This window comes from Muscardinus avellanarius (assembly GCF_963383645.1).
Source record: "Muscardinus avellanarius genome assembly, chromosome: 9".
Taxonomy (NCBI): domain Eukaryota; kingdom Metazoa; phylum Chordata; class Mammalia; order Rodentia; family Gliridae; genus Muscardinus; species Muscardinus avellanarius.
Window position 1 is genome coordinate 43,805,690 of NC_137795.1, and position 17,152 is coordinate 43,822,841.

A 17,152-nucleotide genomic window follows, 5' to 3' on the forward strand; every position below is an offset into this window, starting at 1 on the left:
ACTTTGATAAGAGCTGAAACAAACCCTTTTAAAGATCTATTTTCTTGCTGGGCATGGTGGTGCATGACTGTAATCCTAATACAGAGGCTCAGACAGTAAGATCACAAGTTTGAGGACAGCCTCAGCAATGTAGTGAGACTCTCAGGCAACCTAGTGGAACCTTGTCTCAAGACAAAAATTAAAAAGGGTTGAAGGTGTGGGGCCAGCGAGGCCAGAACCGGGTCTCCCATGAGGCAAGGCTGCTGCTTGAGCCAGCGAGGTCTGATCAGTCCACTGGGTAGCCAGGCCACAACTGGGGCCGTCAAGAGTGTGATCGGTATTTGCAACGCGGCATGCACAGAGAAATATCGCAGAAAATTAAAACCAGATGCTTCCCCTAATCAGCAATAACTAGGAGGAAAGGGGCAACAGGAAATGGTCGAGCTATAGAAAGGGCCCTATTGTGAAGCAATTAAGGTGACCAATCAGAGGGTATGGAATAGGGGAGGATGGAGCCTCTTTAAAAAGCAGGAGGTACATAAACATATGTATCAAAGTTAATCACCAAACAAGCATGGGATCGAGGGAGGGGGAGGGAATGGGATGGGGGCTGGATGAGGGCTGATTGGATGATGTGTGCTTGTGCTCAGAGGTAAAAAAAAAAAAAAAAAAATCCCTGGGTTCAATTCCCAATACCACACACACACACAAATAAACTATTCCTTTCATTTCAGTAATGTCATTCTTGATTCTCCTACTCCATCTCTGATTGTTTCTTCAGTTTCCTGATTCTTTAATTTTGATTGTCTGCAGGATTCTGTCCACAATGCTCTTATAATTATCCTCTAAACATTTTCTTCTAGCAATCTTATTTCTAACCACACCAACCTACACCACCAGACTCCAGATATTGTTTTACTTGCCCAGATGTATACCAAAGCCCTTGTCTGTACTTACCTTTGGTTTAGCTACGTATTTACACCTCCACTTGGGTAAAGGTATCTTGAATTTAACCCTTCCAAAATTTGAAATTATTAGCACATGAACACACTCAGACATGACACGACACAAACATTTGGGGCGCTCAGGGAAGATATTGCCATATCTTCTCACAAGCTCCACCACATTTTTTGATACATAGTGTTGTGGAAAACATGACTTATGTTCACCAATATTTCTAATTCTTCATCCCTTCCTAGATATTTGTAAGGATTATATTTTTCTACCTCCTTTATTTTGACCACTGAAATGTGAGTGAAAGTTACATGTTGCTTCTGGACAGAACTATTTTAAAACCGCTTTCTTTCTTCTTTTTCTCTTGCCTTCTTTTGTACCAATGTGATCCCGTGTTGAAATGCTCAAGATCAGAACAGCCTGGAATGCTGAGCTGTCACGTGGAGGAAAACCGCCCAAGAGTAGCTTGGACCTTCAGCAAACTTTGGGTAAGGAAAAAAACAACCCTTCTGTTGTATAGAGGACTGAGGTTTTTGCTTTTTTATTTCTGTGACATGTGCGCGTGCATGTTTATGTGTTTTCAGTTACAGCAATGGAATCAAACCTATCCTGACTGATAGAAACACTATGCAAATGCACGTTTATGGCAAATTTCTTTCAAACTCTATTTCCAACAAGCTGGTTATTCATAAGTGACCCTAAACAGAAATTCTGGAGCTGCATGCCCCAACTGTCCCTCTTCTGTTCTCCCCAATTTCAGTAATTATCATCACCAGGCATTTAATTGCTCAATCCAGAATCCCCAAACAAGAAGGCATTATCTTAATTCCTCCCTTTTCCTTCCCCATCCATCTACTTGCTTAATTCCCTGAGTATGTCTCAAATGCATACTGGACATCTGCAATAGCCTTCTCCCAGTTTCTGCTTCAAGTCTTGGAACATATGTGCCTTTCCACGTTACACAAGTTAAAGGGTCTATAGTAGAAAGCCTGCCTCCCATCAAGTTTGTTCTTGTAGGCAGCCAAAATGGCTGGTTTCTTGTGTATGCTTTGGGAGATCTGCTCCATGCATAGAAACAAACAAGACTGTATTTCTCTTGGAATAATCTTTTTTTTTTAAATGCAAAGCCTTTTAAAATGCATCTTTCTTTAAATGCATCTTGAAACCTTTCAGTGCCTTCTCAACTTGGAGACGTTGAGAGCCTGGCTCTGGCAGCCTTCCCACTTTTCCTTTCTTCTGTTTCACTCTGGTGCTGCTGATCATTGAGTTTCTAGACCACATCCCTCCCAGTTGAGTTCTTTCCTGCCTTAAGTACCTATGCTGAGCCGGGTGCAGTGGTGCATGCCTGTAATCCCAGTACTTCGGAAACAGGCTCAATATCACCCTGCAGTTATTTAGTGAGACTCTGTTTCATTCAATAAAAAGCAAAATGGAGCTGGGGATGTAGCTCAGAGGCAGAGCCCTCAGGGTTCAATTCCCAGTTTAAAAAAAAAAAAAAAAAAAACAGCCCTATACTGCTGTTCCTTCTGCTTAAAAGCTTTTTCCCTCAAGTTGGCACATGCTAGTTCTTCCATGAATATTATTTCCTCTGAGAGAGCGTGTAGCTGTCCCACCCTGTTCTTTTCTGTCATCGTCCTCCATGTGTCACCTTCAAAGCCTCTACCACAAGAAGCCATTATATAATCTCCATCGCCATGGGTTCTGTATCCATGGATTCATCTAACCACAGCGGGGAAACATTTGAAAAAATCTGTATAGCACTTTAGGGTAACTTTTGTTGATAACAATTTATTGCATATTTCAAAATGGGTCGTAGAGCGGATTTTGAATGTTATCAACACAAAAATGAGTGTTTGAGATAATGGATATGCCAGCTAACTTGATCTGATCATTACACATCCTATACATGTTTTGAAATATCACACTGCAACCATAAATTTACATAATTATGTGTCAACTAGAAATAAAAATGAGCCGGGAGTGGTGGTGCATATTTGTAATTCCAGTACTTGAGAGGCTGAGACAGGAAGATCGTACGTTTGCCACCAGCCTCAGATACTTAGTGAGGTCCTTTGCAACTTAGTGAGAACTTGTTTCGAAATAAAGAATAAAAAATAGGGCTAGGAGCTGGGCATGGTGGCGCACACTTGTAATCCCTGCGCTTGGGAGGCGGAGACAGGAGGATCGCGCAGGTTCGAAGCCAGCCTCGCTGGCTTAAGAGACCCTGTTTCCCAATAAAAATATAAAATTGGTCTGGGAGTGCAGCCCGAAGGTAGAAGGGTTCCAGGAACCCCAGTACCACAAAAAAAAAAAGGGGGCTGGGAATGCAGCTCAGATGTAGAATGCCCTGGATTCAATCCCCAACACCACAAAAAAAAAAAAAAAAAAAAGGGCTGGGAATGCAGCTCAGATGTAGAATGCCCTGGATTCAATCCCCAACACCACAAAAAAAAAAAAAAAAGTTTGAAAAAATTTTCTGTACTAAATATATACAGATTTTCTTGTTATTATCCCCTAAATAGCATGATATAACAACTATTTATATATTATGTACATTGAATTAGGTATTATAATTAATAGAGATGATTTAAAGTGTATAGGAAGATGTATGTAGGTTATATGCAAATATTATATCACTTTATATAAGGGACTTGAGCAGCTATCTGTGGAAGTCCTGGAACCAATCCTCTGTGGATACAGAAGAACAACTCTATATTTATTGGTGTGCTTACTTCCTTATTGATTGCTTCCCACATTAAACTAAGCTTTATGAGAACAGAGACTATGTTTGCGCTACTATAAAATGGGTGTACAGTAAACATTTGATGAATGAATGAATGAATGAGAAATTGCTGGAAAAACTAGTCGCATGGGGATAGAGATGGGGGTGGGCAAAAGCAGATGAAATAAAAAAGAATAAGTGGCCTCAGCTACTAAAGCAGGCACATTTGGCCTCCGGGTAATTTTCCCCTGAGGCTGGGTTTTCATCACAAGCTTCTTACTGCTGTGGCCTGCATGTCTCTGATAGGCCAGCCACCCAGTGTGGAGAAGAGGGCAGAGGAAAAGGAGACAGCGCCTCCCTCCTGTTCTGTAGCTCTTCATTCCTTGGGATACCTGGCAGCAAACACAGAACACTCATTTGCCAGAGCTTGTTCTTTGCCACAGACATTTAATGGCTGGTTTAGATATTAAGCAATAATTTCTTCCTTTGTTTTAGGGACTGAAAGTTATTTTTTAACAAGTAAGTAAAACCATAAAACGACAGTGACTCCAGTATAGAAACAACATCTTTATAAGGAAATATTAACTCCACCATCTCAAGTCAGTATCTTTTTTTTTTTTGCCTCATACGTTTTTAAATGGAACATATTTCTTTTTTTCTGATCATAAAAGTAAGATTTCATATAATTATAAATAATACTAAAATTATCTTAAAAGGATAAACTGTAGAAATGAAAGTCACCACCATGGAACAACCCTTTGTTTCTAAATCACAAAAGCTAGTATGTCTGCTTTCATCTCTTACCCTGTCCTTGGAAACTGAAAAACAAAAGCCTCATTCATCTCTACTTTAATTTCACCTTCTGAATTTATTTCTAGGTATCCAGATCAGCTGATTGGATTAGCAGGTAATGTAACCCAACCATTTTTGCCTTTATCTCTTACCAGACTAAAGGATAAAAATCCAAGTTCTTTAATGTCGTAAACAAGGCCCCTCATTATCTGGCTCCAGTCCACCTTCAAGCCTCCTTTCTCACCACTTCCTTCCCTGACCCATTTAATGAGGAGCTTACTGGAGAAAGGTCATAAGCTCACAAGTGTGCTATAGTGGTCCAGGCTCACAAAATGCTTCTGGGCCAGGGTGTAGAAGAATGCCCAGCCTTCGTCCTTTTGTATATGGTATAGGTTTAGGGTAATAGGTTAAAGGATCCACCCCAAATTGATGCATCTGAAAGTGAATTCAACCAGAGAGGAGGCTCTGGCCAACACTGAGATACAAGAACTGTCTTCAAGTGTTGGGCAGTGTTACCTGATTCACAGAGGCCATACATAAGTTATCTGAATACTCTACCCCAGCTTGCAGCACTGATTGGCTAAAAACTTGTCACACTCTCTCACACAGGAGTGACCTTTAAATGCTCCTGCTGTGCGGCCTAGGCCTCCTCCATGCCTGGGATGGCGGTTGCCAAGGGAGAGTCTTTTCTCATTGGAGGACCACTGAAAGTTACTGCAAACAAGTTACATGGTAGAATAGCAGGTGTTCGACTTAGCATGGCTGCACTTTTAATATTAGAGGTGCACTGCTGACTCAGAATTTCCTTATTCAGCCATAGTCTGAGGGTGGTGTGGTATGGTGGCATGTGCGTATCTGCACTTGGTATACTTTTAAAAAAGGGCTCTCGGGAGTCTTGTGCTGATTGTTTACTCCAGTTTCTTGACTGTGGTCCAGATGGTTACATGAAGTGGTATATAGCATAAAGCTGCACACACAAACGTACACATGAGTGCATCTCTAACTGGTGATGTGTATGAGCTCGGTGGTTGGTACCAACAACCATTTCCTAACTTTTATACTGTACTGTAGTTATGCAAGATGTTGACAAGGGGGAAGACTTAGTGAAGGGTGTGTGGGAATCTTGATGTGAATGTCTTTGCAAATTCCTGTGTATTTATAACTATTTTTAAAAAGTTTTAAATGAGGGGCAAGGAGCTCAGAGTATTGGAGCACTTGGTCTAAAGCAGTACATTAGGCCGGGCATGATGGTGCACGCTTGTAATCCCCGCGCTTGGGAGGCAGAGACAGGAGGATCACGCAGGTTCGAAGCCAGCCGTGCTGGCTTAAGAGACCCTGTTTCCAAATAAAAAAATATAAAAATAGGTCTGAGAGTGTAGCCCGGAGGTAGAAGGGCTTCCAGGAACCCCAGTACCACCAAAAATAAATAAATAAAACAGTACATTAGGAGTGGGCTTGAAGGAGAAAATCTTAAGCAAAAACAGTATCTCTAAATCCAGACCCAAAGATGTTTCTGAAGAAAAAGACAAAGTGAGCTACTTCATTCCGCATATTCAAAATGGGTGCCGAGGCTAAGAGTATCTTTGACCCCCTGTTAGCAATCAAGTGAGTGCTCAGCCCCTTTTCTGGAAACTAGCAGGGAAGCAGGGAAGCCAGCATATGAGTTATGGTTGTAGGCCTTAGAAGTAGTCCTGAAAGCTCAAGAAACACTGAGTGTTTTATTATACTTTGAGGACTGCCATCCTCAAACCATGCTGGACTTAGTTGGCATCACTAACTGCAGCTGACTTCAGTCACCCAGCATCCTTCCTGAGGATCTAAAGTGTGTCTGGCACTCCTCACTCTTCTACGCACTTGGGATATGTCCAAGAACAAAAACAAAGAACACTGCCTTGGTGGATTATATTATAGAATAGAGGAGGAGGCAGGAAGAGAAAATAGGCAAAATAAGCAAAATATAGAGCATACTAGAAGATGCTAAATATTATGAGGGAGAAAGGATAAACCCAGATAAGGGGAACGAAGAGCTCAGGATGTGGTGCAGTATATAAGATAAGGAGTACTGATTATTTCTCTGAGTTCCTAAAGGATATGATATGTTGAAATCAATCCTATGTTTGAATTTTCTTTTCCTACTTCCAGTTTCTCTACCCACCCCCCATTCCTTTCCACTTCTTGATTTCTCTCTCCCCCACACACCTTTTACTTTAGCCTTTGTCTTTTTTTTCTTCCATTATTTTTTCTCTCCTTCCCTAATGGGTCCCCCTTTATCAGAGCTGGTTCAGTGAACCCAGGCCTCACATGCTAAGCAAGCTCTACCACTGAGCTACACTCCATCTCTTCCTGAGATCGGAAGATCGCAGGTTCAAAGCCAATTGCAGCAGCTTAGTGAGACCCTGTTTCAAAATAAAATATAAAATAGGTCTGGGGGTATAGCCCAGAGGTATAAGACCCCTGGGTTTCATCCCCAGTAACACACACACACACACACACACACACACACACACACACACACAAAGTTTGGGGGTATAGCTCAGAGGCAGAATGTTCCTGAGTTCAATACCTAGTACCATACACACAGAGAAAGAGAGAAGAGAAGAGAGAGAAGGAAGAAAGGAAGGAAGAAAGGAAGGGAGGGAGGGAGGGAGGAAAAAAAAGTTCAAGTTCAAGTAGGGCATGGTAGCACACACCTATAATTCCAATACTTGGGAGGCTGAGACAGGAGGATCACAGGTTTGAAGCTAGCCTCAGCAACTTAGTGTTGCCCTCGGCAGCTTAATGAGACTCTGTCCTGCTTTAAAATAGCATTCACAAATATATCAATGTCATTCACTAAGCCAAAGATGGAAAGGAGGGAAGGGAAAGGAGGGAATGGAGTGGGAACTGGGTAAGGGCTAATTGGGTGATGTGTGCATGTATGCCTCTACCATCTTGAACTCCATTAAGATGTATGACTACAATGCTCCAATAAAAATTTTTGTCTTTATCATCTTTTATCCCATTAGGATTTATGACTACAATGCACCAATAAAAAATTCTTAATAAATAAAAATATAATAGAGCTGGGGTGTGGTGTAGTAGCAAAGGTAGAACACCCCTAGGTTCAATCCCTAGAACCATAAAAAAATGTTCATACAACACAAATAACCATAAATAGTAGGATGGATAAAGGTGTATTTAGACAGTGATACACTATACAACAGGGAGAATTATTGAATGACTGCTGAATGGAGTAACATGAATGAATCTGATAATTATAACATTGCCTGAAAGAAGATAGACATAAAAGACGAGAAAAAGCCAGGCGTGGCGGCACACGCTTGTAATCCCAACATTTGGGAGGCTGAGACAGGAGGATTGTGGTTCAGAGACAGCCTCAGCTACTTAGTGAGGCCCTCTGCAACTCAGTGAGACCCTGTTTCAAAAATAAAAATAAAAAAAAATAGGGCTAGGGGTGTAGCTCAGAAGTAGAATGTCCCTGGGTTCCATTCCCAGTATTGAAAAAAAAATGGAGGAGAAAAGAAAATAATCTTTATTCCACTTTCTTCAGTTAAAAACAGTACTTTTATGAATTAGGACAGTGATTACCCTTGGGCAGTTCCCACACTGGGATGGAAGAGTTTGGGGAGATGCCAGTTCTGCTTGTTGATCTGGGTCTAGGCTAACCTGAGTGCTTGTTTTGTAAAAATTCTTCCAGCAATATATTGTGGTTTGTATCCTTTTTATATGTAGGTTGTACTAGAATGAAAAGTTGGTTTAAAATATTGGAAGCCATTGTGCAAAATAAGCTAGAAATACTGAGGTAAGAATTACAAAATTTTACTAAGATATCTGCGAGTGACATTGTTTATTGCATTGATAAATCTACAGAAAGAATTTACATACACACAAATGGAAGTGGAGCTGTAAAGTATTTATCAAAATGCTGACAGATAAAGAGCAGTGACAAACTTGGCATATAAGATTTTTTATTATATTTAATAGTTTTTCTTAGAAATAACACATCAGAGTGCTTTAAAAGGCAACTTTATTAAAAATATATGTAAGTATTTTCAAATTTACATGATTTGACTTTTTCACTTGCTATTGAAATTCATATACAATATTGGAATCTTATCCTCTACATTAAGAATATAACAAAAGAAAGCTTTAATTTCAAGTAAAATTTCCATAGATAACACAGAATTAAAAGTATACTTAGTATTCACAGAATGCTTAGAAGAGACAATATTACTAGACTGTGCCTGTGGAATAAGTCAGATTGTGGTTTTCTGTAGTCACAAGTGGACCCAAGACTTTATAAAACTCTAGACTTACTGCAAAATGGACCTTTGGTATTTCCTTCAAAATAAAATTAGCAGTGCATATTTCCTCTATTGAACAGAGATATTCATTCACTTTCTCAGAGACTATTACTTTCACTCTTTAGAGAGATGATTTGCCATTATAAGCACGTATCATTATGAAAACGAGAAAGCATTATAATTCTGGATATGCTGTGACAAGAAATAACCAGAACCCAAGATCAACTAATTTGATAAGATCGCCATCCAGCTTTCTTCAAAAGTAGACGCGTGGATTCTAATTGTATTACAAGAGATAAGACATACTACCTTTGGTAGACAAACACATTTTGGAATTTCACAGATTTGTGCTAACGGGATAGTAGCTCTTAGTTAAGCAAGACTTTGCCTTAATTAAGGACCTGAGTACTTATTTTTCTCTGGAAATGAAGTAGAACTTCATTCCAACAGGGGAATAGTCTCAAGAACAAAACCCACACATTACACATTAATACCTAGAATTATGCTTAGAAAAAAATTAAGTAAAAATAAAAATAATAAACATTTCTTTTTTAAAATATGGATTTTAAAATATACATATATTTCCAGTGTTTACATTCCAAACCAAATTTCCCTCTGATACTTAGTTTATTTAGAATGTTTTATGTTTCAGAATTAATTTTAAACATAGACTAAACAATATATTTTTAGATTTTTTTGAAAATTTGGTTAGAATTTGGCAAAAGATTACTTATTTCGCATACTGCTAAATATTTAGAGAAAAGTAAGTTTGTTTTTGTCACTGCGGTCTTATACCAAAATTGTTTTTACTTAAAATGGTACTTTTAGAGCTGGGCGTGGTGCTGCACACTTGTAATCGCAGCATTCTGGAGGTCGAGACAAGAGGATCGCAGTTCATGGACAGCCGCAGATACTTAGTGAGGCCCTCCACAACTTAGTGAGACACTTTTTCAAAATAAAGAATAAAATAGGGTTGGGTTGTAGCTTGGAGATAGAATGCCTCTAGGTTCAATCCCCAGACACACACACACACACACACACACACACACACACACACACACACACTGCATTTTAAGTTAGAGATAGTCTGTCATATATTTTCTTTGATCCTAATTATGATCCATGATTTCTATAAACCATGAAAACTTCACACTCATTTCTCTGCATCAATATTTTCCAAATACATAGCCTCATTCTATAGCTTATAGGTGAACCATTTCCAGCATCAAAGAGATCTTGGATTCTGGTTGTATATTTTGTCACATATAACACTTCATTATTAAGTACAAATCATTCTTGTACTTTAAAACTTTGATTTGTTTACCAAAAGTAATTTTTAAGTTTTTTATTGATAAAAGCATTTATAATTTTATTTTAGCACTTACTTAGTGTGATTTTACTCTGTGATCGGTGCAGCCCACAGATAACAAGGTCAGTCAGAAATGGATCTTTCTGTATGATTAGTTTTTCCTGGCTCACCTGCTCACAGAAGCTATTTGGTCAACACTTAACTCCAACTGAACAGAGATGTGCCATTACCTTGGTGAACATTGTTAGTAAATCTGACATGAGGAATAAGCAGCATGTTGTAACATCAGTGGATCCTGGCATTGCTAATTCACCTGGATAATTCTCCTCACCATTTTGTGCATTTTAGAGGTAAGCTGTTTGCTTTATAAATAAAACATAGAAACAGTCTCAGTGCTTCTCATTTAATGGCTGGAGTTAAAAAAACTCAAAAAATTTAAAAAACATAATAAAAAGATAATGAGCATTTCAAGAAGTAGTCAATGCAGAAAATATTCAGTTGGAGTTAAATATATTGTATAGAATGACATTGGTGGGTAAATTTTTTTCTTGCAGTCCTTGCTTAAGATGACCTCCTGGGCCCACTTTCAGGAAGCAAGGCTACGCATAGCCTGTGGAAGCAAAAGGGAGACAGTGTTAATGCAGCTGAATTCTCCTTAGATACACATTATCTATATTATCTATAGCTTATACATTTTCTATCTTCTTATAGTATCAGTTGCTTATTTTTACTCATCTTAGGTATATAGAATCATAATAAAATAGGTTAAAAACTTATTTGACCATCATGATACTTTAACTAGATTTTATATAAAGTAATAATTAGTATTTATCAAGCACTATGCACAAGACTCTGTTCTTATTATTTTACATGCATTTTTAACTTTCACAACTTTGTGATATTATTTCTATTTTATATGCAGTTACTAAAATAAAGACAGAGGAATTTGCCCTGGGCTGTACAGACAGTAAACAGCAGAATCAGGACTACTCCCCACTTAAACTCACATTTAGTTCCAAAACCCTGTCCTTGAAAGCCCTGCGCTGTACTGCTTCACCACCTGTAGAAGTTGGATGATTCTTTTATGTGGCGATTAATGAATATCCTGGAGCACAACTGCTTCTTAAGTTCCAGTTTTGATACATGAGTTTTTGCTCAAACTAAAGCTGCTGTACATCCAGAGAATCTTAAGTTTCCAAAGTCTGGGATGACTTCTCAGCTCAACAATGATTTTCCTAAATTCTTTAAGCTGATGATCTAAGACGCAGGGCCTGTTGTTTTTCATTCTAGCAACATCTTGCCTCGGTGAAATTCTCTGCCTATTATGTCTACTGCCTGATTTTACCATAGACATCTGAATGTTACTCTTTTCAACAATTTTATCAGGATCTGGAAAGAGGCAGAGAAGGCGTATTTATCAGATTTGCCTATGACAGGTTGGTTTGGGGAGATAATGTGTTAATTGATATGTTCAAAATGCAAAGCTATGCCAGTAAATTAAAACCAACAATATGTAATCTAGCAGAAATGTGTAGTCTTGCATACAGTTCAGGAATCAATTATATAAATATACATACAGAGCCCAGCTAAACCGTATGGGAATGTTTGTATGGGAATGTCTGTAGTTGGCCCTTGTTTGGTACAGGCCAAGATTTTGATGTAGCTATAATGAGAGCAAATACCCTCTTAATTTACAGTAATAAAAAATATCTTGATGAGATCAAGGTAGATAGTAGTTACATAGTCTCCATCTTGCCTGATCACCTTTGGGATTTTATGTTCCTTTCTTGGCCAGTGAAGCATGGCCAAAACACATGTGTATGAGGAACAGTGGAAGGAATTGGAGGAGTTTATTTTGGAGAGGAATCTGGTGGAGACAAGAAAGCTATTCTCTAGTAATTGAAGGGCTGTTCAGGGGAAAGGTTTGTGTTGCTCAGAAATACAGGTCTCAGCCCTCTAGGTGGTTATTACAGAAAAGCCAAATTCAGTTTTGTAAGTACAATTAACATTTAGGGACCTCTATCCACGTGACAAACTCCCTTGAGAAGTCACTAGTTACTGATGTCTAGGAATGTTGGCACAAAAGCTAAGTGAACATCCATCAGAGATGGTGCAGGAGAGATTACTGTATAGGTTAAGATGTAGCACTACTTCACTTCTAAGAAATCTTTTGATTTCAAAATTTTATAATCTTCCATTGTTGTTCCCATTTTACTCAGGGTTGGAACCATAAAATTGACTCAGATACTACAAGTTCAGGCAACTTTCCTTGGCATAGTCTGATGCCACAAGAGCATCTGAAATCCATACAATCGGCCTCAGGTAGAGGGATTATATCTCTTTTTAGCCATTATCAGTCACATGAAGGAAGATCATAAGGTTCCTATATATCATGGTTATGAAACACTTGGGTTAGAAATTCTATTTATCTTTTTCCTATCCCATGGCCTTAGGTCTCTGGAAAAATATCTGTTGAGTTAGGTATAAAATCAGGACCAATGTATTGGCTGCTGTCTGTTGCAAATTGTGTGTGTGTGTGTGTGTGTGTGTGTGTGTGTGTGTATGTGTGTGTGTATATATATATATATATATATATATAAAATTTGCCTGAAACAAAATCAAAATGTCCTGAAATACTTAATGTCTTCAAGAGAGAATTCATATTTTCCATTTTCCCCTTCTATATAGCCATCTTTTGCGTATTTTTTGGAATTATTCTTCCTGAACAGTGTGTGTATGTGTGTGTGTGTGTGTGTGTGTGTATGTGTGTGTGTGTGGTGTTGTTGTTGTTGTTGTTGTTGTTGCTAGGAATTGAACCCAAGGATATTCTACCTCTGAGTTACACCTAGCCTTGTTTTTTGTTTTTTTTTTTTAATTCTGAAACAGGTTCTTGCTAAATTAGTGCATGCTGGCTTCAAACCTGCAATCCTCCTTCCTCAGCCTCTCAAGTATTGGGATTACAGATGTGTGCCACGATGCCCAACTTCCTGAACAATCCTTAGTCAGACATTTACTGCTTGTATTGCTCAATTTACCCAAGGCTTAATCTACATTATCCTCTTCATGGAGAAAATGGCAATCATACCTCGTCCTGGACATCAAGTTCTTCCTCAGTCAGCTCTGCTTCCATGAATTCAAGAGGATCTTTACAGTCTTGGATGAGGGTGATCTTGACAAAGAGAACATACCGCATTTATTGGAAATAGAATAGCATCTCCATCCATATTGATGGATTATTATTAATCCATCAATCATATAGTTTTATTACTATAATAATCTACTATTATAGTATCCATAATAGGGCCACTGAAAACTATTTGAAGCTTTGCTAGTGCTTTTCATGTGCAATCTAGAGACTTCAGAATCCTTTTCAAATTTCTTGTTCTTTTATATTTCCCACCTTACAATTTTCCCTATGCCACTTTTCATGTTCAAGTGTGAACTGATTTAGTTCTCCATTGTATAAACTCCTTTTCAGCTCTCTTCCCCGACCTCTGAAATGTATCCCTCTTAACAAAGCACCCCCTCTGCCTAAACAATTGAGCAGTCAATAGTGCTTCTCTTTCAACAGCCAAGCTGAGAGTCCTCAGTACTACCCTGAGCCAGCAGTGAATACACAGTGAAGGGCTTGTGACCAAGGACAGCAAGCAGTCCCAACTTGAATAAGACGGGAGGTAATTTTATTGGAAGTGATAACTAACGTCTTCAGAAGAAGTTGGCCATTCAAGAACATCTGCTTTTTTAGGGGGTAGTATGTAATTTAATCTTCTACACAGAGGAGAGCAACAACAATTTGGACTATGTCTTATGCATGAAGAGGACATTTCCAAAGCAACTCCAAATGTCCTTCAAGGTTAGAATGATGTTTTGAAGTGTAATTTTGCTGTTTTCCATGTCAAAAACAACCAATTCTCTTTGTTCATGTGGAAATTAGAGGAAAGAGTCCCTGTGAAAATGGCCATGACCTTATGGGAAAGGTTGTCGTTAGGTGTAACTACAAAATGGGATTGTCCTACAATAGTCCCTGTGATAGAAAACTAAAGAGTTAGGAAGAGGGTTATAACAATGCAAATACAATACCCTAATATACACATGACTCTTCCTAAGGAAAAAGAGAGTGCCACAAGGAGGCTTATCATAATTTATCATTTATCTACCCGACGGCTTCGTGATAGACCCTGAGGAGACATGAAAAGTTCCTAGTTTCACAGGCAATCAGAAATGCTCAGCCCACTCCAATGAACCAGGAAGCATGTAATGCAAGCATTCAGCTGTACTCAGTCTAACAGACCCAGGATTTTAAAAATCCTCCCCTGCAGCTCAGAGTACCGCCCTGACTGCACACAAGATTGAGCCTAACTTGGTGCATGCACTCTTGGTTAGTGGGTTTTGTGATATTTGTGGCCCAAGATTTTAGATCAGAGTGGTATTAAAATAAATGAAATAACCTTTCATATTGAGAAAGGACTGGGTACCTTGGGTTTGTTTTATTTTTAATTGGGTTCTCTTTTTAAGATATTTATGATCCTGCTTTGTTCTTAACTATAAGTTAGAGAATTTAAAATTGGATATAAAGAGGTTTATGAGTTTTTACAGATGAGCAGATTAATTGCAGCTTTTTAAAAATATTTGTGATTTTACTACACTTTCCTTTTTTCTATTTAGGATCAACACTGGAGTATTTAGGGCTACATTTCCTCCAAGAACATTAAGCAGCACAATGTCTCCATTAATAAAAGCTGAAAGGAATAATGTAATACTGTTTTCTAAATTACTTTTACTTCAAGCATCCACTTTCAGTCTATAATAAAGATCTATTTACCTTAATTTTAGAGAAATAAGGAGTGATTTCATATGTATTATGTCACTAGAATCATCATTTTATTACATTTTTTTACATTTGCTTTAGTTTCCTATGTTCTTTGTAATAGGGTCCATGAGAAATGAGGCTCTTGTTTCAGGCCTACCGGTAGACTTAGATAATAAACCAATCCAGGATGTTCACTATTCCTGGATATTTGACAAGAGAGTTGATAAAATAAGACCTCTAGGAAATTGGGGTCTATTCAATGTGTGGAAAAAAATTAATCCTGGGCTTATTTGTGGCTTTACTTTTTTTTTTTGCAAAAGACCACTTATGCCTGATGGATCCTATTTTTTTTAAATCTATAATTCAAGGGCTTCTAAATTGCTGAAATATATGTTGCCTTTATATACACAAATCACAGATCATTGCTATCTTCTAAAAGGCATTATAGCTCATGCCTCCTTTCATTAGTAAATCCACACACTGTAGAACTATTATGAACTATGCACTACCAGGTACTTACCTATAAACTATCTTTTCTATTTTTCTATTTATTTATTTATTTATTTATTTATTTATTTATTTATTTATTTATTTTTATGTTACTGGGGATGGAACCCAGGAGATTCTACCTCTGAGCTACAATCCCAACCCTATTTTTTATTCTTTATTTTTGAAAGGGTCTCACTAAGTTGTGGAGGGCCTAGGTAGCTGAAGCTGGCTGGGCACCTGTAATCCTGTTGTCTCAGCCTCCCAAGTACTGGGATTACAAGCATGTGCCACCATGCCCAGCTAAACTATCTCTTTTACTCCCTACATCTAGCCAGCAAGGTAATTATTTTTATTCCCATTTCATTGATAAGAAACTTGGGTTCTGAGGTTATGCAGATGACCTAAAATCCAACAGTTAGGCTGGTATTCAAGCTATATTTTTGTAACTTTTGCTATTTATATAAGTCTTGGTAGTTTAGAAAAGATAGAGATGTAGAAAGGTTAAATATTTACCGTTTCTAAAATAGAATCTTGACCATTTGGGGATTTAACCTGATTCCGTAGATGGAGTATAGCATCATGAACAGTCATAAAAAATATGTCCTTTCTAATATTATCATCAAAGAAACCACATTTTTCCATCTTTTCTATTACATGATCTACAAAAAGAGATAAGGATTAGTGGTCTTTAGAAAAGATATTTTTATAACATCAACCAATACTAAGTTTTTGTAGCTCCTTCTTTTAATTTTTTTCTCATTTCCAGAATGGGACCCTGCTCTAAACTGACTTTTTTTTCCCCAGTAGTACACAGAATAGTTATCCTATAACTGCTTGTCGATGACCTTGGTGTCCAACCAAATACCTCTGGCCAAGTTAGTGTACCCATCCCCCAGCTGCTGTGAGCCTGGCTGCTGATCAGTCACTGCTGTGCCACCTCTAGAGGGTTTTTCTTGGCCACTGGGATCTATCTCACCTGAAGAGGCCTAGGAGGCTACACCCTCATATTTAGGTGGCCCGTATCTATTGGCTGACTTTAAAGGGGTACAAAGGCAGGGCTACTTGCATAAGATGTCCTAACTTTCTGCAGCTCTTTGTGCTGTGAAGTGTCCTGTGCAATCAGGATTTCTGCCATATCTTTGATCACCTACTTTTCCTGCCAGATCCTGCTTTTCTTAGTCCTTTAATCACTTGTGTAGGAGTCCCCATCTCAAGCTCTGCTTCTAGAGAACTCAGCCCAAGCACCAGCACTTTCCTGCACATACACAACTGGAGATTCACACCCTGTGGATTCTCTTCCCAGGGACCTGCGTCATCTCCAGCTCTGCTCTACCCATAACAATATCCCCTTATCGGTCTTGCACCATTGTCAGGGTGGGTTTCTATATAATACCAGCTCTGTGGCACAAATTGAAATGATGTCGTGGGACCCTGTTTCAAAACAAAAAATAGGCTTGGTGTGGTGGTGCACGCCTGTAATCCTAGCGCTTGGGAGGCTGAGACAGGAGGATCGAGGCCAGCGAAGAACTTCAGCAACTTAGTGAGACCCTTTTAGAAAAAAATAAAAATAAAAAATAAAGCCTGGGGGTGTAATTTGGAGGTAGAATGCCTCTGACTTAAATCCCCAGTGCCGCCAGGCGTGGTGGCACACGCTTGGAATCCCCACACTTGAGAGGCAGAGACAGGAGGATCGCGCTGGATCTCTCAGTGACTTAGTAAAGAGACCTATTTCCAAATAAAAAAAAATATATATAATAGGTCTGGGAGTGTAGCCCAAAGGTAGAAGGGCTTCC

The 17,152-nt window shown here is 38.6% G+C and overlaps 1 protein-coding gene across 1 annotated transcript in view; it reads right to left on the reverse strand.

Moving 5' to 3' along the window:
* Positions 1 to 10,646: 10,646 nt before the first annotated feature.
* Positions 10,647 to 17,152, reverse strand: part of SLC26A4 (solute carrier family 26 member 4) — a gene marked incomplete at both ends in the record, with an annotated part of 60,649 nt that continues 54,143 nt past the window's right edge. Inside the window, 3 exons of the mRNA XM_080701474.1 lie at positions 10,647 to 10,670; positions 13,146 to 13,229; positions 15,873 to 16,018. Coding sequence (XP_080557600.1) covers positions 10,647 to 10,670; positions 13,146 to 13,229; positions 15,873 to 16,018 — 254 coding nt within the window. The remainder of the gene's footprint in view (positions 10,671 to 13,145; positions 13,230 to 15,872; positions 16,019 to 17,152) is intronic.